We start from the raw sequence: 25,193 nt of genomic DNA, 5'->3' as shown, positions 1-25,193 counted from the left end.
AAAACCAAAGCAAAACAAGCTTCAATAAATATATTTATTATATATGCATACTGGTACTTCATTTAAAATACTGTAAGTAGTTACCTTTATTTAGTCTTTTCAAGCTGGTAAAAGTTAAAACAGGTTTTCACTGGAATCATTTAATATGATTGTTGAACAGCTCACAAGCCTTAGGCTTGTCTAAAATATACAGATTTCTCTGGCAATGAATTCAAAGAATGTATAGCAACTCCTTTTAAATCCAATTTTCTCATAGACTATATTACATTTCTTTTAAGAAGCTTGACTCTTTTCCCAACCCCACAGTAACCTCTGTCTGCAGCTCATTTATACAATTCACTGCAGCATCTGTTGCACTGCAGACTGCAGCCAGTCCTGCCTTTTTCTGGCCAGAGAACTCTAACCTCTGGAAATCCCTGTGCCACTAAAGCTCCATGCGGGGACACCTCCCTTCAGAACAGCAGAAAATCAGAAGCTCAGGAAAATACTTTTCCTTCAGTCCTAGAAACTCTAAACCATGTTGTGAGCCACGATGTTCTGTGCTTGAAAAATTATGAGCTTCTTGTTTCAAAGAACAAGGTTTGGAGGAAAAAAAACTTAACAAATCCTTAAGGAAAAATCTCTATTTTACTAAAGGAGAAAGCAAAGTATTACTCATCAAAACAAGAGTGGCTTTGATACTAAATATTTTGCTACATTTCCACTTTCAAAAACCAAGAGAAAATATGCCTCTAACAGATTTTTAAATATATATAACATACAGAATATTGCATTTTGATGAAGCCCAGCCCCTTTCATTACAGCCAAATAATTGTGAAAATCAAAGCAATAGTTTTCAGCATTCATAAATAAGAAGTTTAATAGGTAACTGACAAAATAAACGGTAACTAAGTATTTACCAACAAATCTTGAACCAGAGCTTTCACATTGCGGGACGTTTCTGGAGATGGTGAATTATGAGAAGCAAGCTTTATAAGGGTAGCTAAAAAGTTTTTACATTTTTTCACATTCTCTTGCATTTCCTGCAAAAAGCCAAATAAAACAAATATTAGCTCCATGCTATTTTTCCATCACAATCAATGCATGTTCTGACCACTACAAATAAGGAAAATGATGAAATTTTTCTAATTCAGGCCACATATGAAATATGTTTTGCTATTACTGCTTGTTACCTGAGATTTTCTTATCTTCTTTAGGTAACGAACATCATAGCTCGCAAATAACAACAAAAGAAAATAAATGAAAGAAATATATTTTATATTTTTACAGTCTGCTTTGGTACTAATAACCTTAAATATCAGAAGTAACAGGACAATTTGCTGGAGATGAATTCCCCTTTGAGATGCCCAACAGACAATGTACAAATGTTCCCCAAGCTATCTTAATTTGTTAAATTATTGATTCGGTATGTTTTTGTACAAAGCAGCTACAGCAGTAAAATCAAATTAGAAATAAGTCATCAAACATCATCGTATCTGATCTTTTTCTCATTAGTAGCAAAACAAGCCATTATTTTTATACGGCATAGCTGGTCCCAGAAACAGAAACATCACACTTCCGTGTAACCATAGTTTTGAGGCCCAGCAACAGGATCATCAAGAAGTCCATAGACTGAAGGCTACAGGAACAGAATAGTTCTTTCACTAGTGTCACATACATGACAGGGTGGGGAGAGCTGACCACAAGTGTTCTTCCTCCCTCTCAGAATTTGCATCCCACTTGGCTGAAACCAGGGAAAGAGTTTTCCTGTTTGCCAAGTATTTATCCCATCAGGGCATACATGCCTGCCTGAAGAAAAAGCTCTGCCAGAGGAGTTCTAAAGCACTAAGAAAACCATGTTTCCACTAGTGTCACACTTGCCTGGGACACAACGGTGGTTCCGGGCACAGGAGAGCTGGGAATGACCAGGGGCTGCGCTGGCACCTGCGCTGCCGTGTGCGGGGGCAGCGGCAGCCGGGGCTGCCCCGAGCCCTGGCTCTGCGCGCCGCTGAGCAGCGCCGGCTGCTGCGAGCCCGCGCTTCCACCCGCCACCGTCGTCTTCAACAAATTTGGAGCGCTCGTCGTAGCTACTGATACCTAGTAATATTTTATATTAAAAATTATTAATTTTCACTGTCAAAAAAAACATGTAAATCATAAAGTCATACAATGGTTTGGGTTGGAAAGGAACTTCAAGCTCATCCAGTTCCACTGTCCCAGGCTGCTCCAAGCCCATCCCAGCCTGGCCTTGGGCACTGCCAGGGATCCAGGGGCAGCCACAGCTGCTCTGAGCACTGTGCCAGGGCCTGCCCATGCACAGTTCCTCCATGCACCCACCCTGAATCTCCCTCCCCTGCCCCAGCCCAAGCCCAGGCAGCGTGCCCAGCCCCTGACCGTGGTGTGTGAGAGCACAGCCCCTCCTGGCAGCGTGGCTGTGGCGCTGGCGGGCGCCGCCGTGGATGGCACCACCTTGGCTTGCACCGGGAGGCCCAGGCGGACGCTGGAGGTGGCCACGGACGTTGGCTGCTGATAAAGGAAAAACCAGCATTTTACTTGTTTTCTCCTTAATAACTTGATCTCCAAGGCTTTTTAATAATAGTGATTACAAGAATAATCATTATTAATACTGAAAAAAAAAAAATCAAACTTAGTAATGTGCTTTTATATGTATATTCACAAATACTGGAAAAATTAGCTTTCTCATGTTCAATGACAGCTTTGCAGTATTTCTCCTGAGAAGCTATTACTCGTACAGCTATATGGAAAAGATTAGAACAAACAAATGTGACCTGCAAAAAAACTGATGTTACATTGATGCATTAATTCAGTTGTAATATTTACATGTCAATATTCATTGATATTTGAGTTTATCACTGCCAGTAACACATACTTGTCCTCTTGGCATTTATGGGCCTGTTCTAGTGCTTTTTTTTAAATGCAAATTAATATGGACAGAAAATTTAGAAAGCAGAAAAATATTCTTTAAATAATTTCAGATTGAATTACATAGAAATTAACTTGCAGAGAAACGACATCTAAGCACTGGGAAAACCTTTGTCATAGAATACAGACTCTGTACCCAGACAGCAACTGCAATATGAAGTGGAGACAAAGGAAAATGCCTGACCTAAAGCCTTTCAGTCAGTAGTACTTTCTACAGCTCAGGAAATTTATCTTATTTAGCAACCATATTACTTATTTTGTGATTTACTTTAATTGCAAGACTGAAATCTCTTTCCATCCTACAAAAGGACAAAATTTAGGAATTAAAAAATGTCTCCAGAGAAGTTACTTAATTCTGCAGGAAGGTAAATACCATCATAAATGAAACGCATCATACAATATGGCAATTATGACAAAATGAGAACTACACATTACTAAAAATGGAGGCCACACTGGTGTCTTAATACTTGCATTTATTAAGACACTTGCATTTATTAAGATTTGCATTCACACATTCAAAAAAGACAAATTTTCTAAGTGGATAGAGTAATAAATCATGGCTGATGTTGCTTCTCACAAGATAAAACTAGTTTTTCTTGATTTAAATTTTAATTCATATGTCTCTAAAATTCATATTTTATAAAGAACTGCTTATTTTAGAGTCCTACGTTGCCTATTAAGCTTACATAAAATACTTCTCCAAAGAACATCTAGTGTACTCTAAAATATCTCCAAAAGGAACAGAAGCCCAGGCAGGCATTCAAAGCCCCAAGGATTCCTTACAAATCAGTCCAGCAACATCATCTACTGGATATCAATCTTCTGTACTTGGGGGAAAAAAAGGAGGAAAGAAAACAAATCAAATAAATCTACCTGACATCTGAGCAAACCCCTTTTTTTTGTCTGCATAGCTTGCAAGATTTTTTAAATCTTGACTAGGGATGCCTTCCATCCTGAGATAGCCTAGAGACAGCAAACAGCATCATCATGAAAAGGCAGAATTATCTGGTTTTTTTCAAGAAGGACCACATAAAGCTTCTCCTGTTTTAAACATCCTACACCTCTTTTCTTCATTATAAAATGAACAAGTATTTTAAAATACTGGTTGAATGAAATTATATCTACCTGATGAGTGCTGCATTTGAAATATAAATATTGTGTATCTTGTTCACTTGCTTATAATCAGTTTCCAGGTAAGAACATAGCATGCCCGTGATACCTGCCCCTTATCAGTCTGGGCTTCCAGAAGTGAGGATTTAGGAAAAAAGCAGATAACCAGGGGCACTTCTGGCAGCTACTAGCTTCCAGGCAAGACCTGCAGCCAGAAATCCATAAATACAGAGTGAGACTGCATGCTCGAGAATTTTTCTCAGCTAATAAATGCTCATTATTCATCACAGGAACATACTTGAAAATAAAACTGCACATAATTAAAATATAAATTTTCACTATTGTAGTGCCCAACTAAGAATGTATTCCCATGTGCCAGACCTCAGCAGCAAACTGTGAAACTTGAAAACTAAATTCACACTTGGTTTTAAAAATCAATAGTGACAAAAGCCTTTAATATAAAATGGCAGTAAAATCCACTAAAGGGCTGGATATGAAGAAATCCCTTACCACCAGAGAACTGCAAATAAAGTAATGCACTGATTTATTAATGTGGTTCCAAAATTTAGAAGGGTAAAAAAGGTAAGTCTGAAATGAAGGGATGAGAAACACAACAAGGAACTAGCCTGAAGAAATTATAAAATATCATGGAAATTATCTACAAGTGACAGCTACAAGTTGCCAGAAGACACTCAAAGGATTCCTAGCATGAATGCTTTGAGAACTGATAAAAATGATTTAGAAAGAAAAAGCTGTGTTTTCTATGAAGGAAGTTTGTAAACAGATCTCATGAGAAATGAGAAAACAAAAATTATCAACATTATTTTAACAAAAAATCATAACCCAGTGTGTCAAGTTCCTACTGCAAGAATCTAAAAGAACTCATGATGTTCCTTGAAGAAAAGCTGCTGAGGTTTGGTAGGATGCTATTAAATTCTGAAATTACCGGAAGAGCTCAAAAGAAATATATTTTCAAATCTATTATTTTTCATTAGATAAATCAGATTATTTTTATACTCCCTAAATAGAGGGAAGTAACACTGGAGAGCCTCTTGCCCTGTGCTCAGGCACTGACAGGTGGGAAGGCAGACCATGAAGAGCAGTCAGCAGGCTGTGCTGATGCCCAGGGGACACTGGAGGCTGCGTGTGCACACAGACCTGAGCTGGCTCTGTCCACACAGCTCAGAACAGGGAGCCCAGCACAGTGCTACAGAGGAAAGGAGGATTTCAGGAGGGACAGCCTGGCAGGAGGGGTGTCCCAAGGTTTGCTCTGCCTGCCCAAGTCACACAGGTAACACATGTGACTCTGATTTCAGGGTGCAACAAATCACTTCCACTTAGGCAGTCAGAGCACACTGGAATTGTTCAGTGCAGGAAAACCCTGTGTTCTATAAATTCTCTTCTTCGACAACATCCCTGCCTCCTTCTCCCTAGAGCTCTGGGCAAATCTTGGGAAAGAATCCACTCTACCTGCTGTGCATAAACAAGCTGTCTCTGTACAAGGAATACACAAGGCTGCATTTGAAAAAGCAAGTCACTTGAATATGGAGAAAACAATCAAAATAACCAAAGATTATTTGTCACTGCCAAGGCAGGACTGTGCCAACTTTAGAGACTGCATTGTATATTCACAGATTTATCAAATGAAGTCAAACTGTCAGAGTTTAGTATGCAAATCCTTGGGAGCAGGTTTGGGCTACACTTGTATTTTGTACTACAAAACCACCTGCCTACCAACACTCCATGTACCAGCAGCATAGGTTCTGCAATAGAGCTCACTTTTGAAAAGTTCCACACGTTCTTCATGATCATTCCTGTCAATAAACTTGGCCACTATCAACCAAAAAGAAGAAAATGCTCCAGTAACATTGGAACAAGCACTAACACAAAAGCCAAGTTTTTCACAATACAAATTGTAACTCCTCTTTACATCTTCAAATACATGGCTTCACTAAGTGTTACGCAAAACTCAATTTTCATAAGATCTTTAAGTTTTGATTAAAATCTTTAAGTCCAGATTTGCAAAATCTGAAATGAAATTCAATTTAATTTCCAATTATTAATGTAGAAGGCTTCTTATAAACTCAACAGCCCATGCTATGATGCCATCAACAATCAATGGCACTGTTTAACAAAGAGAAACTGGGATCACAGACTGGCAGAAGCATAAGCTAAAGGTCAAATCGGGGAGCTCACTTGCAATGGGCTGGCACGGCCAGGTTTTGGTGCTGGCGGCTCTGTGAGAAGCTGCCAGAAGCTTCCCCTGTGTCCAGCAGAGCCAATTCCAGCCAGCTCCAGGACAGACCCACCCCTGGCCAAGGTTGGGCCCAGCACTGACAGTGGCAGCACCTCTGGGAACACTTGGGAAGGGGGAGGAAATCCCCCTGGAATTGCAGCTGGTGGGAGCAGGGAGGATTTGTGAGAGGAGCAGCTCTGCAAAGCCCCAGGGCAGGGCAGGAGGGGCAGGAGCTGCTCCAGGTGCTGGAGCTGAGGTTCCCCGAGCCCGGGAGCAGCCCAGGGAGAGGCAGCTGAGCCCCCCAGCCCTGGGCTCCAGGATGGATCAGGGATCCTTTCCCCCCAGCCCTGGGCTCCAGGATGGATCAGAGATCCTTTCCAGCCCTCAGCCCTGGGCTCCAGGATGGATCAGGGATCCTTTCCTCCCAGCCCTGGGCTCCAGGATGGATCAGGGATCCTTTCCCCCCAGCCCTGGGCTCCAGGATGGATCAGGGATCCTTTCCCCCCAGCCCTGGGCTCCAGGATGGATCAGGGATCCTCTCCCCCCCAGCCCCTGGGCTCCAGGATGGATCAGGGATCCTTTCCCACCAGCCCTGGGCTCCAGGATGGATCAGGGATCCTTTTCCCCCCAGCCCCTGGAGGCCCCACACGGGAGCAGGGGGTGCCTGAAGGAGCTGTGACCCCAGGAACTCCAGCCTGGAGCAGCTCCTGGCAGGACCTGTGGCCCCGTGGAGAGAGGAGCCCAAGCTGGAACAGGTTTGCTGGCAGGAGCTGTGACCCCACAGGGAACCTGGGCTGGAGCAGCTCCTGAAGGACTGACTGCACCCATGGGAAGGACCAGGATGGAGCAGCTCCTGAAGGACTGACTGCACCCATGGGAAGGACCAGGCTGGAGCAGCTCAAGGAGCTCACTGTCTCCTGTGGGAAGGACCCCACACTGGAGCACTGGAAGATGTGGGGAGCCCTTCCCCTGAGGAGGAAGGAGCAGCAGAGACAACCTGGGGTGAGCTGAGCACAGCCCCCATTCCCCATCCCCCTGCACCACTTGGGGGAGAGGTGCAGAAAGCTGGGAGTAAAATGAAACCCAGGAAAAAAAGGAGGGTGAGGAGAAGCTGTTTTAAGATTTAGTTTTTATTTCTCAATATCCAAATCAGATTTGATTGGTAAGGAATTAATTGCCCCCAGTTGAGCCTGTTTTGCTGTGTCAGTAAGTGGTGAGTGATCCCTATCCTGACTCACAAGACTTTCCTTACATTTTCTTTTCTTGTCCAGCTGAGGAAGGTGGGGATGGAGAGGCTCTGGTGGGCATCTGGTGTCCAGCCAGGATCAATTGCCACATAATTTTTCAGTAACTAACTCATACAACCTTTCCTCCAGGCATGGCTGTAGTCTGAACTGCTATTAATCCATTAAATGTTCCCCATCAGCAAACTCTGCTTCCTGAGACTGAAACTTCTGAAGAGTTCATGGAGAAACCCCACAAACTGATTGACTGCCTCTCAGTTCCTCTGGCTCCAGCTCATATGAACAGGCACTTCAATGTCAGATGCAGAGAAACTTTTTATCAGAGATTGGATTTTTTTTCAGCCTAGTAAAAATACAGCAAAACTGACCCAAAGCATTATACCTTTAAAAGCCTGACATATACAAACAGTTACAGAAAATTAATGGAAACAGCATCTCTAACAGGTCAGAGAACATAGGCAGAACCTGCACTGCCACCACAGTGTCACCGAGTGGAGCATCAGAACCCAAAGCAGGGAGATGCTGCTCTGTTCCTCATGTGCACAATGTCCCTTCTGGGGTAACAGGGCAAGAAGACACAGGACTGGGAGCAATTACACAGGACAGGCAGAGGACTTTGGGGCCACAAGAGAAAACCATCAGAAACCAGGGGTTCTAACTCCAAAACCCCTACTGCTGAAGCAAATACTTATCAAAGTACTTTCCCAGGCTCTGGTGAAGTGGTTGGTCCTCCTACAATCACTAGGGTTCACCCAAAACATCTGGTGAATAAAAACCAGCTGAATTTTGTCACTACAGTTTGATTCTATCCCTGCCTCTAGTTCTTAGTGCTGCCTGCAAATACAGATAATCCATTGTAATCAATACTCTTATTTATTAAATCATACTCTTATTGTATTAAATCAATGTATTTATGAGTGCCCAGCTTGAAACATAGAGTTTGTGACCAGGAGTGGCCATGGCTGTAACTGAAGGCAATGAAGTCAAACTAAACACAATAAATTAACCAGCATTTCTCATTCCATATTTAAAATAGAGACAATTAGGCTCCATTTCCTACCTACAAAAGGAGGCTACTAATCCCCTTAACTGGCTTGTTGAGAAAGTTGTTACAGGGATAAGCTTCACAAAAAAACCTGTTATTAATTCCCACTACAGACTGGGGCAACAAGTAAGCCTGAAGCAACCCACTGAACAGTGGAAAAAATGTTATATAAATCTTCATTAATTAGGACTGTCCAGCCTATACACTGTAGGAATGAAAAATAACAGTAGTATGTGGTCATGCATATGCACATGGCAGCCACCGTGACAGTGCTCAGGAACCTCCTATATAACACTTGCTAATCTTTGTTATGTTTAAATTTACAGCCTTACTAGCATTTGAGTGTTTTCTAAGTTTCAGGGCTGTGTCAATGCTACAAAAATGCAAACAGTATAATTTTTTAAGTACTGAAAACTTATTGTCTGCTTAATACAGAAATGGATCACTCATTGTGAAGGAAAAGAAGTAAAATAGTTTTGTGGTTAAAGCACAGTAAGGACCACACATTTCTTACTCTCTCTGACCTCCCAACCCACCTGCACTACTACCACAAATGTATTCTCCAGAGCACTGCAAAGAACCCCAAAAACCATCAATACAAAAGAATTAGTATGGAATAGTTTATCTGATGATAATGGCAGTGCACCTTAGCAACAACAAAGATTTATCTATCTGCTTAAAATTTCTGCAAAGCATAAAAACTAGCATTTGTTGGAAAAGCAGAAAGAATGTGAAAACAGAAAAAAACACAAGAGTCAATAACAATAAATAAGTAAAAAAAAAAAAAAACAAACCAAAAAAAACAACCAATGCTGCCATAAAAATATAAACAGTGCTGAAAACCCAGGCGTAAGTGTATGACCAGACCAATCTCAGATTTGCAAGGCTCTGCTTTAGCAAGAACAGCAGCCTGGGAACCATCAGCCAAGCCCACGCTGCCCGCAGCATCAAGTGAAGGCACAGCCTGAGCTGCTGCTGCTGAGTGTGCTCCACAGCAAAAACACAGCCAGAGCAGGGGATGCAGTGCCTGGCACACCCTCAAAAAGCTTGGGCTTTCTTTCATGTTAAAAACAGTGAAAAGTGAAACTTAACAAACTGAAACTCAACAGAAAGTATCGAAACACAGAAAACGAAACAGCAAAGTTCATAATATAAACTCCCAATTCCGAAAAGTAGAAGTTACAAAAATGCCTAAAGCGAGATTAAAGAAAGTTAGAAAAATCTGTCATTTTCTTAAAAAATATATATCAGGCTGTTTAGACAACAAAAGCAAAACACTAAACCATCAAACTTCACACATAACTGCCTTTTCTGATCAGTAAAAACATACAAAAAAAAACTTAATAATGAAAAACACATTTTGAATCAAACTTGAAACAAAAACATTTGTCAACTCTTAAGCCAACTCCATTTTCAGCAGCAGTCCTATGAAAACTCCAATATACACTCCTTCACCTACTTTGAAGTTCCAATAATAAATATTCCAAAAGAAAATATGCCAGGCTAACATTGGTCTTTCCTGTATGATATTCACTTTATATTCTTAGTTTACAGCAGCACTTTAATTTTGTAACTAATACAATTTAATTGTAATTGAAAAAAATTGAAATGAGCAACTTTTTTTGCTATTTAGTTATGAATGTAAGTTCACCTGGGTATTAAGATAATGAAAGCCAGTAAAAAAACACATCAAAGGTATGAAAAGCCATGAAGTGTACAAATTAAAAACACAGCTAAACAAAAGAAACACAGCAAAGGAAAACTAGATGGCAGCACCTCCCTATTTTTCACAAGTCTAAAATTCAAAACAAGATATGGAGGCAAAAATTTAATGCAATCTAATAACCAGTTTTAGAAGACTTCTGAATTTATTTATTATCTCAGAAGAATATATTTGAGCAAGCAAATCCACACTGTTTGAGCTGATCATAATACAAGAATCCAGAGCAGAATTCTTCTAAGACCAATTTAAGTTCCAACAAATTATTACTTGTTTCCTAAGAATACTGTACCTTAACAAATATTCTAAAGCTGATTAAATTTTGGCAACGTTAAAAATTTATTAATATTCAGCTAAAATTAATGTCAATCAAAAAGTAAAAGGAAACTAAAACCACAAAGAAAAAATATTTAAATTAAAATTATGCTAAGTCAAAAGCATCCAAATAATGTTTTTCAAAAGATGCATATTATCACTTTCACAGTACAACAAACTTGCACTTTTTAATGCATACAAAGATTATTATAATACTCAGGGAAGACCAACTATTTCCATGTAAACTCTGAGATATCAATTAAAAAAAAACCAAACAAGCCTCTTGTAGCTGCACTGATATGAAAAATACTTTTAATATACCCGAGTACTTCGCAATTTTTCTCTAAACGAAACAAAACACTGGAGAAAAACAGCAACTAAGAGTAGTTAATATCACAGAATTTTAGATTCATTTAGGTTGGAAAAGGTCTCAAAGGTCAGTGAGTCCAACCATTAACATTCCCATTATAATCCTATGCAATCTTATAATTTGAACTAAATTAAAACTGTTATTTGGTACAATTGCACAAATGCACTCATGTTTTTCTTGAATATTTTAAAGATACCAGGAACACTGTAAATGGAAAAGATCATTAAAATATCAAATACATCTCAGTCACTGCTGTCTGCACTGTTGTTACTGCACCTTCGAGCTCAGCCTCAAACTGACCAGCTGAGACCCTCCCTACACAGCATGTGCTTATCCCCATTTGCCAGTTTCCCAGAATCCCACTAAGAATGGAAACAATCAGATTTTTTTTCATGCTTTACACAGCAGCAATTAGGAGGAGCATAATTAAATGTCTAATCGAAGATTACCCCACCTAAGAGTCGAGAAGAACCCAAGTTTTCCTTTCAAAATGGATTTGCCTCTCTGCTCCCAAGAATCTAACACTAAAGTGTACTCAAAGCTGTACATCTGCCTCCACTCCTGAAAGCTGCAAAAAACAAGACAAAGACAATATGAACAGAAGTCAAACAACTTAAATAGCAAACCCAAGCAATCAAAGAATAAGAAATATCAGATTTAAGATCCTGTGCAACTCAATCATGTGCCTTGAGTGCCCAGCTGAAGCGTTCATCATGGAAGGACTGGAATCCACTGCACACCCACAGGACACAGCAATGTGGGATCAACAGAAGTTATGGATCTTAGTCTTTCTGAACTCTTGTCTTTGGCACTGCAATCCAAACACACCTTTTTTTAAACTTGGGAAGGGAAGAGGGGTAGCTCTATAATTCCCTACTAGGGTAAGTACTACTGTATGCAGATATTTAACTTCTGAACCTTCAACAACAGAACAGGCAAGGATAGAGTCACTGTCTTTAAGGAAAGCCTTGACTTCAGTCCTTACACAAATTCCTTAGGGAAACACACTACACTTTCCTTGTCTCACAGCTTCCATTGTTCCCAGAGAAAGGTGGCTCCTTCCTCTCATACTGTCTTGGATACCAGCCCAGCGGCTGAAGCTAGAGGAATTTTCAGGGAAAACTTGATTTATTTTCCTCCAAAATACCTGTGAGCAAATGACAGCCCTGGGTATGGAAAGAAAAATCTTGCTGTAATACCCAGGCTGCTGAAGGGGTTTAGAATCTGAGCAGCTCTGTATGTATTGACCAAGTTGATCTTACTTCAGAACATTTAAAATATTGCCTCATTTCCCCCTCCTTTTTGGAGAATGGAGAAATTACCCAGTTGTCAAGGGGAGAGAACCAAAAAGCTTTCAAATTTAGATGAACACTCAGGAGTTTTTCAGACATTCCTTCTTCTAGTGTTAAAGAAAGTAATTCCAAATCTATTTTATGTTCTCCAGTTAGCACTTTCAACACTTTAAAGAGTTGCCAAAAGTAAATGCCAGCTTTTACAGTTTCTTTGGCATTTAATATCCTGTATTTTACATCTAGGTGTATAGCTCAGCTCACCATACTAATTATTTAAAATGTATAAACAAATGAACACTGAAAATAAATACTTAGCTAAGTAACTTGTAACACCTGACACAGGCTAAAAATTAGGACAATCTGCAGATTATGGCAGTAACCATACTACCCATAAAGTATGAAGGTCAAGTGCTTTTCTGATACATTCTTCATAAGATTATTATTTCCTAGAATCCTGAGGGCAGACTGCAAGTTTCCACCCATGCTGACTTTCTACATGGGTAAAAGAAGGATAAAATGCAAACTCAGTGCCTAAAATAAGCTCTACAAATTTAAAGCACTCTGCATTTTAATCCAAATAAAGCTATTTTAAGATAACTGAATAAAGATAACAGGAATTAAGTTGAGCTCTACATAGTAAAATACTAACCAATACCAATATCAGAAAGAAAGGTTAAAACTCCAGAGCCTGGCACGTTCATCCATCTCATAAAACACTTTGCAGGATTCAGGCAACTAATGTTTATTTTCTGTCTTGAACTAATGGCACGAGAATTTTCCTGTTTTTCAGTCACAGTAGACATCATTGACTCATGAACATTCATACTCTATATACATAAAAACCTAGCACATTTTTTTTTATTAATTTTAAACTTCTGGAAATTTTAATTCACTGAATTCAGCTTTCTGGCCATAATTAAAAACTCCTTGAAAAAATTATTTTCCAGTACACACAATTTCCTTTATTTTAGCACTCGATCCCCGAATCAACTAACTATAATGACTACTCAAACAAATAACTGACATTTCTAAACCCGTAGCATAATATTTATCATTGAACATTTCATCTGTAAAACTAACTAACAGTTTCTGATTATAAACCATCCCCTTATTAAATAAAAGTCTCATGTCTAGTTCTGATTAGATAAACCTTTAGAATTTATATCTTTACAATCTTGTTTTAAGAGGTGTCGACCACAATTTTTAAAGAGCACTCTAAGGTCAAACATATATAAAACATAAGCATGTCACAATGAAAGAAGACTCTGAAGATCAAATGCAGAGTCAGGGAAGTTCAGTATAAATTTCCCAGGGGCCATATTAATTATTTCTTAACCCTGTTAATTACAAATACAGAAATTATGCAGCTCAGTTTGGGTTATTACTAAGATTTTCAAAGGAGATTAATCCAGACAAGCTACACTATCATTATTCTAATTCCCCTACACTAAAATAATCCAACTTTTGCATCTTCCAAGATATTGATCATTCCTGAGGTCTTGCTGGCTTCCTCAATTCCAAGCCAGTGTATTAGCACCAGGTAGTGCAAAGGAACACCTACAGTGCAGTGGGTTATTCCTCTGGGCAGAACCCTGTACAAAAATAATTAATTTTCTAATACCTGAACTCCAGATTCCAGTGGACTCTACAAACACCTGAACAGGCACTATCCTCATGGGTTTATTTCTGTATAAATCCATCAAGTAGGATTATACCCCTTCTGCAACATTCACTGCTTCATACAAGGAGGGAACAGCTGCCTGAGATCAACACAATCTACATGGGCTGTGCACACATCTTCAGGCTGACTTTGGGATCCAAACCCCACACTGAGCCCAGAGTCAAGCAGGGTGCCTACATTTCTGCACACTTCCTTCCACGTGCAGTAAAAGTTATTCCTCAGAAATCTTCAAATTACAAACAATTTACTAATATCTGCTATGAATGCTTCCATGTTGAATTTTAATTCACTATTAATTAATACTGGCCAGAGAACAACTAACAATACAGAAGAAAAATAGCTAAAAATAACAGACTTGGATCCCATTCTTGATACAGTCTCACCACACACCTGTTTTGCATTTACACTATGCACTTGTCTCAGAACCATTGCTAGAACATCTGCTTGTAGTAATTCCTAAAGAAGTGACTGCACTTATTTGCAAAGAAAGGCCCCAACAACCAAAGACAGATGTACAAATTCAGGAATTGGCTGCAATTTTGTTGTCATCAAACTAATAAAAAAAATCTGTAAACAAACACAGGCTTATCTCTGTGTTTATTTTTCCTGGAATACATTTCTCTTTGAAGGTTTCTGCAAGTCTTAGTCTTCAAGATACCACAAATTTTAACATTATATGGCTGCCTTTTCTGCAAAGGGTTCTTTAACAAATTTCATCCAATATTGCACTTACCTCTCCTTGAAAGCACAAAGGTTTTGTTTCCAGGCTTTCATTATGTCTTTTCTGACACTGAGCTACAGTCTTCCTAGGTACACTCATTTCTAAAACTTACATTCTAGTTGGTCACTCTGTGGTTTATAGATTGCCTCATATATCTGTTTTCAATTCCCCAAATTTATTCCAGCTTATTTCTCATCTGAAATCTTTATTATTGTTTTCAGTTTTGAATTAAACTCAAAAATCTTTTAGACTATAAATACGGTGTGATACATAAAGCATATAAAGGAAAAGTAATGAAATGATAAATATTGGGAAATACACGCTGAACTTATTTCAAGCAACTTCTACAACAACTAAAAAGTTGCAAAGGCCCCTTTTTCATCTTTCCACAGAGAATTGCTTACCTCTTCTGCAAACACACACCTTAAGCAAAACCACCTTAAACTCTGCCTCTTAGTACTATGGCACAGCAGCCCTGTACCAAGATCCAAAGATGTTTGCCTCCACATTTTAGTCAAATACCTCAGGTCTAGCCCTAAATGGCCCCAAGCTAAATTGCCTCTCTACAAACTTCTAAACCAATGCAGCCCTCAAAGAATAAAAAAAAAAAAAAAAAAAAAAACCAAACAAACAAAAAACCCCCCACAAAAACAAAACACCAAAACCAAACAACAAAAGACCACCCCATATTCACCCTAGAAAATGAATTAGCTCCAAGTTCAAATCAACACATCCTGATAAGACAGGAAAGCACTCTATCCTATCAATCCCTAGAAAAAGGGAAATGTACTCACAACACAGGAAAAACTTTCAGTGGAGACATCACACGCAGAAGCAAATTAGAAGAATCAAATCTTTCTTTTGAATAAAGTATATTTAAAAAGTTATTTTAAATGTATTGCAAATCCTTGGATAGAATGTGATTGGCTTTCTCTTTTCCAATGTCCTGTGAAATTAGCTATCCTGGGATATCACAGTGCCTCTGATTCAGAGCTGCAAGGGACACTTATTAAACCAGTGGCACACAGTCCAGACTAAGACTGAGCTTTGCAGCTTCCAAACATGTCTCAGTCCGAACAGAGTCTTAAGAGATTCTCTAAAGCATATTTTTTCCTTAAATAAGAAAAAAAATCCTAAGCCTCATAAAATAAACTACATTTGAATAAGTATTTCCTATTTTCCCAACAAAAAGGGGAGAAAGCACAGTTGCAGAAACATATAAGGGCAATAATGTGTAAGACATAATGCAGCAAATGTAAATCAGGCCAGACATACCTGAGCTGTGGACAGGCGAAAAACGGGGCCAGCTGTGGGCACAGAAAGCCTGGGTGACATGTTGGCAGGACCCTGTCCCTGTGTCTGCACCTGGGCCTGCATCTGAGCCTGTGCCAGAGCCTGCTGGGGCACCATCACGAGCTGCCCGGCGTCCGTGCGCACCAGCACCATCCCTAGGGAGGGCAAGAACAGCCACTGCTCAGTAAACAACAGCAAGGATAACACAGCCAGAACTACCTAACCACAGAATGCAGAGTAGAGCTCATGGATAGCACTGTACATTATTCCCTGTAGTGTACCTTCCTTTTGATTCTCATGTAACATGAGATTTTATTTCAAAGAAGAAAGGGAGCCTCACTAGCAGACGCAATTCAGTTTGGAATTTAAATAGCTGCAGTTTATAGAAAGCAGGGATGAAAAAAAGCAGCCACTGGAGTGTTAGGGGGACAGTGATTTCCAGCAGTCTAGTCAGGGTCAGGAGAACAAAATTAGAAATAAATACTCATTAATGGTAAAATCTAAGGACAAGACAGCTGCTGGGAGCACGATCAAGTACGTGCATGCCATGGACAGAGGCCCGAGAGCTTTGCTAAACAGCTTATGGGTACCTGCAAATATTAGGCCAGAGACACTTCTGAGTATACAATATTTGAGATTTACTTAACACTGAGCATTAGCAAATTAATCTATTTGGTACCCACCATCACCACTTTGGGTGGCACCCACTACCTGTGGTTTAAACACCAACAACAAACACTGCTAGGCCCAGAGAACCAACAGATTCCTCAGCACACAATCGCACAGAGCAGAAATTTTAGAAAATTGGCAAGTGTTTTCTAACACTTTCCGGAAGTAAATGATAATTTTTTCAGATTCTTTTATTGTAAAATACCTCACAAATAGAGGCTTTATACACAACAGAGCCATTGTCATCAAGCTGTGCCCAAGCTTTTGTAGTCAGCAGGTCAGAAAAAGGGAGATAATGGCTAAGTTGGTCCATGGATCCTGGAGTTTCACATACTCAAGGTCACTGCAAAGCATGTAATGTTCTTCTTATAGTTCACTCAGAACTAAGAAGCAGTTCTCCAGACAGATTATTAAAAAGAATTTCCAAGTTAATTCCAGAATACATTTTAATAATTTAACCTAGATAGGATACAACAGGTCAAATAAACAGAAAAACATCTAGTCTGCAACTACTAGAGAACCAAAAACTAAAAACCTACTCTGCAACTACTAGAGAACTAAAAACCTACAAATTCACTTTAGTCTGCTGATAACAGGGTCAGTAGACACTGTTTCTACAACTTACCTCTATGTGCTAATTACTTCATATACTTTTTTAACTTTTCAAAGGTAAAATCTTATATCCAATTCTAAAGGTAACAGTTTACATCCAATTCTGTTAACTTCCCGGGCAAAAAACCCAACACCTTCCTAATGCAACACAGTTTGTAACATACCCTGAGGACAGAGAAATGCAAACACTATTACAACAGATTTGAGAACCCTACAGCAAGAGAATCTTTCAGTCTGACATGGAAAAACAAAGTCCTAATTGTGGGATGAACACATGAGAAAACTGCAGCACACATAAAAGTCCTCACTTACAGAGCTGGGTGCTGCCAGCCAACCTTTCCTGCAACAAACACAAACAGAAGGCAAATTTCTGCCACTATAAACTAAAGATTCATGGAAATCAAAATTTAAGGTAACAGGCATACAGAGCTACAGCAAGGACCACATCCAAAAGCCATAATAATATCTCTCTTTCAAAGCCAAGAGTAATTTAAATAGAAAGTTGAAAGAAACTCATTAAAAACTCATCTAAAAGGTAACTTTTAAGGTCCATTAGCCATTTAAGCACCAAGCTTCACAGTTTACATTTGCAGAAAATCCTGCAAGCAGATGATGTGTCTGGTATATGCCATTCCTAAACCATCTGGACACCCAAAGATGCCAACTGGCCAAATGGGTTACCACTTCTCTGATTATGACTGTGAACCTTATACAAGAATCCTCATAGGATAATGCCTACCACACATTAAAAAACACATGTTCTACTTGCATTACACAGATTCACAGGTGTGTTCTTAATTTATCTTCCCATTTTCTAAACCTAATTCTGAATAGAGAAAAACTGAGTGGAAATGATAAATTAATCGAAACCCATGCCACAATGTCAATCAAAGTTGCAGACACAATTACTACTATAAATGAATAAATGCTCACATGTTAACATTATATTTTAATTTAGTTTGGAGGACTACAAAGTCCTGTTAGTGAGCAGCTGCTGCAAGTTAGAAGCCAGTTAAATGATGACATTAATTTTACCTTCCTGTCAGTCAGGACATTTCATCAAGATGAAATATGCAACTTATGAGCATCATCTGCTAAAATAATCTGTTCTCAAAAACTGATTCTAAATTTCTGTTTTATATAGAAGTTTGCTATATGGGAGTTTCAGATTAATTATAAATGATCCATCAACTTAAAAACTCAAAAATAACATTGTATTTTCTGAATAATTTCCTTTTAGAACATACTGCCTTCATGTTTATGGAAATTTAATGGATTTCTAACTATCTTGTAATAAAACAAATTTGAATTAAAACTTTCTGGTGTATTATTTCCATAACATTTCCTAAATCCTGGATCAGACTGTTTTGAAGGCTCAGTTTTCCCTTTTCTGTTTGAAAATAACAGATCAAAGTATTGACACAATGAACTTCAGAAACTGTGGGCAAAGTTACAATGCACACTATCATCTGCATAGAGTAATCTTCACCAGATTAACAAAGAGAGACAAAGGCTAAGGGCACACAGTCTGAAGAGAAACTTATCTATTTCAAGTTAGTTGGGTCTTCAAAAAAACACCAAGATTTGTATGTTTGGAGCATCAGATTCTGGAGGATTTTTCATAAACTAGAACCAAATACACAACTGCTAAAAGTCCACTCAGAAGCAAACAACCACACCATAACATTACTACTCTACTTAGCTAATAAATATCAAGTACTTCAAGAAATAAGTTGGAAGAACTCAGTTATTTCAGACCACATCAACAGATCCACATCTTAACATGCTATCGATATTAACAGGAAAAAAAAATAGCTTAAATGTTAAATCTGCTCCTAAATCAAGAAGACGTGAAAATACTTGTATTTTCATGTTGCAAAAACTTGGGTAAGGGACCTCAGTACCCTTCAGATGAAACAATATACAGGAACCATAAAGATGAAGGGATGCTGGTTTGGTTAGCTAGCAACCTTGCTGAACTTAAAGTTTTAGTAATTAAACCTAAGAAACTTAGAGGAGGAGTATAAAGAGGACATAATTACTTCAGAGTTGGAAATACAATCTGGTGATGTGAAGACTACCCTCATACAACAATGACATTATCACAATTACAGAAATTATAAATGTTAGATTACACACATTTAACACCTGGTTCACAGCAAAAACTATTCTTTCAAGCAGAAAAACTTTTCAGCACTATCAAGTGCAAAGCAAAAGTCCTTTAAAACACATATAAAGTTATTCTTGGCGACCACTACACCTTTTTATCCGATGTCCAACTACACCATCACAGGGTAACTCACCGTGACTGCCACTCTCCACAGGGCAAAACCAGTAACTCACCCAACAGCAGCTGCAATTACTCTGCATTAGCCGTACCAGTTACGCCCTAATTAGCGGCAGCCGGCTCGTCAGACGATGCCCTCAGACAGGTGCCTCTTCTTGGCTTTCCAGCACGTCGAGCAGCGGGGACACGCCAGCTTTGCGGGAAAGGAAAGCCCTCGGCCGAGAGCAGAAGGTTAGAGCGAGCGGCGGTGCCGGAGCGGCGCAGCACTTACCGGGCGGGATGGTGAAGCCGGGCGGCAGCTGGATGGTGGCGTGCGGCGGCGGCCGCACGATCAGCTGCGGGGCCACGAGCCGGGGAGCAGCGCCCAGCGCCGGCCGCGGCGACACGGCCTGGGGGGCGGCGGGCAGGGCAGCGCCCGCCTTGGCGGTGACCGCGGGCTTGGGCGCGGCGGGGGCCGCGGGAGCCGGCGGGGCCGAGCCCGGGGCCGGCGGTGCGGGCGCGGGGCTGGCGGAGGCGCCGAGCGCGGTGACCGCGGGTAGCGCACCGGGCGCGGGCTGGGGCTGCGCGGCGGCCGCCCCGCCGTGCCCGCCGACGGGCGGCACCGCGGCCGCCCGGGCCCCCGCGCCCTCCCCGTTGGGCGCCGCCTGGCCGGGGCATGGGGCGGCGGCGGCGCCCTCGGCCGCTTCCGCCGCTCCGCCGCCCCCCGCGGCCCCGGGCGCGCCGTCGGCGGCGGTCGGGCTGGGGCCGGGGCCGGGGCTCCCCGCGTCCCGAGCGGCGGCGGCTGCGGCGGCCACATGGTTGTTGACAGGCTGGGCAGGGGCGGCGGGCTGCGGCGGGGCGGGAGCGGCGGGGCTGCCGCCGCCGGGAGCCGCTCCATGTGATTGCTGCACACTACTACTGTTTACACTCGCTCCCCTCCCCGCCGCCGCTGCCGCCGCCGCCGGGGGAGACGGGGACGGGAGAGGCCCCTGGGCGGAGGCTCGGCTCCCCGCGCTGCCGGGGCGTCCCGCCGCCTCCCCTGCCCCGGGCGCGGGAGGGGGCGCGGGGCGGCCGTGCTGCTGCCGGCCGGGGCTGCTGCCCCCCGCCAGGCTCCCCTGCTGCGGCTGCTGGGACGGGACGGAGGTCCTGGGCGGAGGCGGCTCGGCGGGGCCGCGGCCGCCGGCCAGCTGCGATTCCAGGGATCCCACCAGGTCGCTGAGCGCCTTCTCGTCCACCTCCTCGGAGAAGAGCAGCATCTCCTCCAGTGGGTCCGACGCACCCGCCGCCATCTTGCGCTGAGCTGGGAGCCGGCGGCGCTGCGCGCATGCGCGGGGCTCTGCCGCGCGCGGGGCACCATGGGAGGAGCCACCGCCTCCGCCCCGCCCCGGGGCGGGGCCGGGCGGGCGGGCGGGAGCGCGCCCGGGAGCGCGCCCGGGACCGGCCGAGTGTCCTGGCGGGTGCGGCTGCCCAGGGAGAGGGCGGCGATGCCCCTGGGGGAGCCGCGGGGCGGCAGCGGGGGCGGGCAGGTGCCGTAGGGAGCAGCCTCCCCGCCCCGGGTGTCCGCAGGGCTCGGTGCTGCCGCGTCCCGGTGAGGCGGTGGTGGTCCCGTCCCGTCCCGGCGGGAGAAGCCAGCGAGCCGCCCGGCTGTCCCGCGGCCGCCCCAGGCCGTGCAGCGGCGGCAGCTGTCCCAGAGCCGCGGCCGGAGCGGAACGCTGCACCCGTGCGATTGCCTGACGGGGACGCTGTTGGCGGAAGGTTCGGAAAACAAAAATAAAACTCTTTGCATCGCCAGAGCAGCGGCCCTGGCGTGCTGCTCCCTCGGCATCCTCGCGAGAAATTCAAGGTAGTTAATTTTGTTCTAGCACTTTTGTTATCACGCGCCTGTATGCCCTTTTCCCACCAGCACTTCCTCGCACACTCTGAAATAACTTAAGACAGTTGTCCTAAATCATCGGTTTTTAAACTAATGACAGTGTCTTCGAGAGGACCCCCCAAATAAAAACATTTCGCAAGGGATAACCATGGGTTTGTAGTCCCGGCAGCAGCTTGGGGTCCAGATCTGTCCCTGCTGGCCTGCAACAGCACGAGTGTCTGCAAACTGGGATGTACTAGAGCTGCTGCTCTGTGGTCTGAAACGGTGAAACATTCCTCATTTTGTGATCTCTCGGGGTTTTCAAAAAAAATTGAAAAGGTGCCTTAAAGAATAAGGACATGGAATTGCTCCATGCACCGGGAAGGAGCGGCTGGCTCGGCTCCTCTCCAGTCCTGGCTCCGTCTGCTCGGTCCTGCCGTGTGTGACTCACCGGAGTCACAAGACCAAACCGCTCCTGGCCGCTCCGCTTCCTCTCAAAGGAGGTTACCTTTTTATTCAGGGTACTTCTTCCTGATTGTCCTTTAGGAGCAAGTTCATGATGAATCAAAAGAAACCACCTTGAAAATGCATTAAATATAGGTTATAGCAGTTTCAATGTCTCCCGAAATTAAACCAGTGCATATTTCTTCAAAAAAGCAGCTAGTGAAAATACTGAAGGTCCAAAGGATGGTAAGGATGTATGAGCGTGGTGCAATGCATGAATGGGAAAGGACAGCAGTGTTTATGAAAAGCAGCATTAAATGTAGAAAAGAGATCTATACATCAAAACTTGTTTAGAAAATGAGCAGTGCTTTTGTGGAGTGCTACAGCTAAATTAAATTTTGATTTTTAACAAATGCTTCTACCTGGAAGTTTTATTAAAACATGGTTGATATTAAGATTCAATTTTCTATTGTGCAAATATAAAGAATAATTATTTGGGTTGGAAAAAATAGATATCTATCCAATATTACTTTTGTATGAGTCAGAGACTTCATTGATTTTATCAGAGAAAATTCCATGCAGTCCTCAGTTGCCCTGCTCCTGAACTTCGTTTGCATACGAACCATCTCCAGAGTTTTCATAAGAGAATGGAAAACTAGACATATGTTTCTTCAATTAGTCCTGACTATGAAACAAATTTTAGTGCCCATTTTTCTAATACTGTGGCATTAAACTGGGTGTTTCCATAAAAACCCCCCTGGAAGAAACCGAATTGCTTTGTAACTTTAGAAGTTAAAAGTTACCTTCCAATTGGATAGAGAAAATGGCAAGTATTACAATTTGAATGTACATTTGTGTGTGGATAATCTGTAAAACATTAATTTGTATTTCTCTCCACTCCTTTTAAATTGAGCCATTTTATATATATATAAACACACAGTGTAAGGAAGTGTAAGATAATGTTTTATTTAAAAAACATGATGTGTACTGACTCACATTCCTTCAAGTCAAGAGGTGAGGATACACCTAAGAATGTTTTTAAACTTGTTGCTGAAACTGCCTTTGGGCTTGAACTTTTACATAGGGAAAAATACTTCTAGTAAAGTACAGAATCTCTGTGAACTTTTGTATTCATTCTATTACAAAAATATTTTCCAAATATTTTCATGCATTTCATCACAAAAACCATTTCTGAATATATTTGTTGCTCTATCATTTTTTGGAGTTACACATGTACAAAATATTAAAAAAAAAAAAAGAAAATCTTTGATCATCTCATCTGATCTTTAAAGATACAGTCTTTCCTGAGTTATTTTTAGTTTAAGGTAGAGAATGGTCTTTAGAAAAGTTAACTTCCAACCATGGTTTCAAAATTGCCTGTAAAGAAGCTCCCCCACAGAACTTGTTGAGCTGCTCTTCAGGTCTCACCATTGCTCAGGCCTGTGCCCTGCTCACAGCCCAAGTTTGTAATTAATAACTCAGTAACAGCAAATATTAATAACAGCAAAGTCCCCCTGCCCTGTTCAGCTGCATGGAGAATAGGGCTTGGGGACAAGTAATCTATTTTCTTCTACAGAAGTGAAAGTGCTTAGAAAGGAGCACTATTTTCCTGCTTACGTATCATGTGTCAAATACACACTTTCAGTGCCTTCAAAGATACAATTTAACCATCTTAAGTTTAAATTTATTATCAAGATGCTACCTACCAATTCAGATTAGATTTTGAGATAACTTCTTAAAATGAAGAGATCTTTATCTATGTTATTGAAATTCACTTTACACTATAAAAATACTCCTTCAGCTGCTCATTTTGCCATAGAAATTATAAACTCCAAAAATGGGAGTGCATGAAGATGACTAGAGTACTCAGAGCTGTCCTAGGAATAGCACAGGTGTAGGTTAAAAAAGACCTCTAAGATTCCCTCAGCACTGCCAAGGCCACCACTAACCCATGTCCCCAAGTGCCACATCCATGTGTTTTTCCCTCTGGGGACTGGGAGTCTGTCCTGGGCAGCCTGGCAGCCCCTTTCAATGAAGAAATTTTTCCCAATATCCAACCTGAACCTCCTCTGGCATTGCTTGAGGCCGTTCCCTCTCCTCCTGTCCCTGTTCCCTGGAGCACAGCCAACCCCCTGGCTGTCCCCTCCTGTCAGGAGCTGTGCAGAGCTACAAGGTCCCCCTTGAGCCTCCTTTGATCCAGGCTGAGCCCCTTCCCAGCTCCTTCAGCTGGTTTTCATAAGATTCCTTCTCTAGAGCCTTCACCAAACCTGGGTCCCTGGCTTGGTTTCATGTATTTCAGTTGCAAATTAATTTCATTTTTAAAATTGCTTATATGAATTTTGGAGCTTGCACAGTTAATTGTAAATACTTGTTTAATAACCTTGACAGGACTTGATGGTGAGACTTGGGAATATTTGTCATCAAGAGAGTTAGAATTTAACCCTAAAATGTTTCAAGGGGGTAGTTTTCCATTCCTAGGCATTTGTGCAGATTTTTTGTTTGTCTGTCTTGGGTTTTGTTTTGGTTTTGTTATTCATTCTGGCCAAATTCTCTCTTCCAGAAACTTACAAGTTGTTTCAGAAAAGGCTGTTAAGCCTGTTCAGCCTAAGGACAGCTGAGAGGGGCCCTCAGGCCTGGCTGTCCCTGTGTGCAGGACTCAGAGCAGCCCAGGCTCTGCTCCAGGCCCAGCCATGGCCCCAGAGCCACGGGCAGGGCTGAGCCCAGGAGCTGCCCCTGCCCAGGAGGCAGAACTCCTGCCTTGGGCAGTGCCAGCCCTGAGCAGGTGGAGCAGAGAGGCTGTGGAGTCTCCTCCTGGGGACATTGCAGAGCCACACGGACACTGCTGGGCCCTGTGCTCTGGGCTGGCCCTGCTGGAGCAGGGAGGTGGCACCAGAGCAGCCCCTGTGGGCCCCTCCAGCCTCACCACCCTGGGATTCTGTGAAAAAATAAACCTTGACACTTTTCCATTTGATTTCTCTTTGAAAGCTCATCCATTGTATCCCAAGCTCAAAGAAATGTCCATTTCTATTTCCTATTCCAACCACATGATCTTGGAACCTTAATTCTATAAATGTAGAACGGAAAGTAGACAATGGTTCTGCAACTAGTCCTGACTTTGGAAATAAATTTTAGCGTCCATTTGCATTAAACTGGGTGTTTCCATAAAAATCACCCTCTCCAGTTTTGAGAGGCAGATGAAAGAAGTCTCAGGAAGATGTACACCAGAACTTCCTTCCTTCTCTTCCTTCTCTTCCTTCCCTCCCTCCCTCTCTTCTTCCCTTGTGTAAGGCAGCAGGAAATCCCTGTAACATGGTAGCTGATCCTCTGCACTGTTACAAGCCTCTCCACCTCCCCCAAGCGAGGTTGCGAAGCAGCCACAGACCAGCCTCTTTCCTTGTAAC

At 42.2% G+C, this 25,193-nt stretch overlaps 1 protein-coding gene across 1 annotated transcript in view; it reads right to left on the bottom strand.

Moving 5' to 3' along the window:
* The window catches only part of LOC110473819 (transcription initiation factor TFIID subunit 4), a 146,214-nt gene extending 125,429 nt beyond the window's left edge, over positions 1-20,785 (bottom strand). Inside the window, exons 1-5 of the mRNA XM_031505873.2 lie at positions 19,789-20,785; positions 15,932-16,104; positions 2,374-2,505; positions 1,861-2,076; positions 900-1,022 (exon numbers count right to left, since the gene is read on the bottom strand). Of these exons, the coding sequence (XP_031361733.1) occupies positions 900-1,022; positions 1,861-2,076; positions 2,374-2,505; positions 15,932-16,104; positions 19,789-20,785 (1,641 nt within the window). The remainder of the gene's footprint in view (positions 1-899; positions 1,023-1,860; positions 2,077-2,373; positions 2,506-15,931; positions 16,105-19,788) is intronic.
* Between the last annotated feature and the right edge of the window lie 4,408 nt (positions 20,786-25,193).

Source organism: Lonchura striata, chromosome 13 (genome assembly GCF_046129695.1).
Source record: "Lonchura striata isolate bLonStr1 chromosome 13, bLonStr1.mat, whole genome shotgun sequence".
Classification (NCBI taxonomy): domain Eukaryota; kingdom Metazoa; phylum Chordata; class Aves; order Passeriformes; family Estrildidae; genus Lonchura; species Lonchura striata.
The sequence above is the reverse complement of the archived record's forward strand: the minus strand, read 5'-3'. Positions and strand labels throughout refer to the sequence as shown.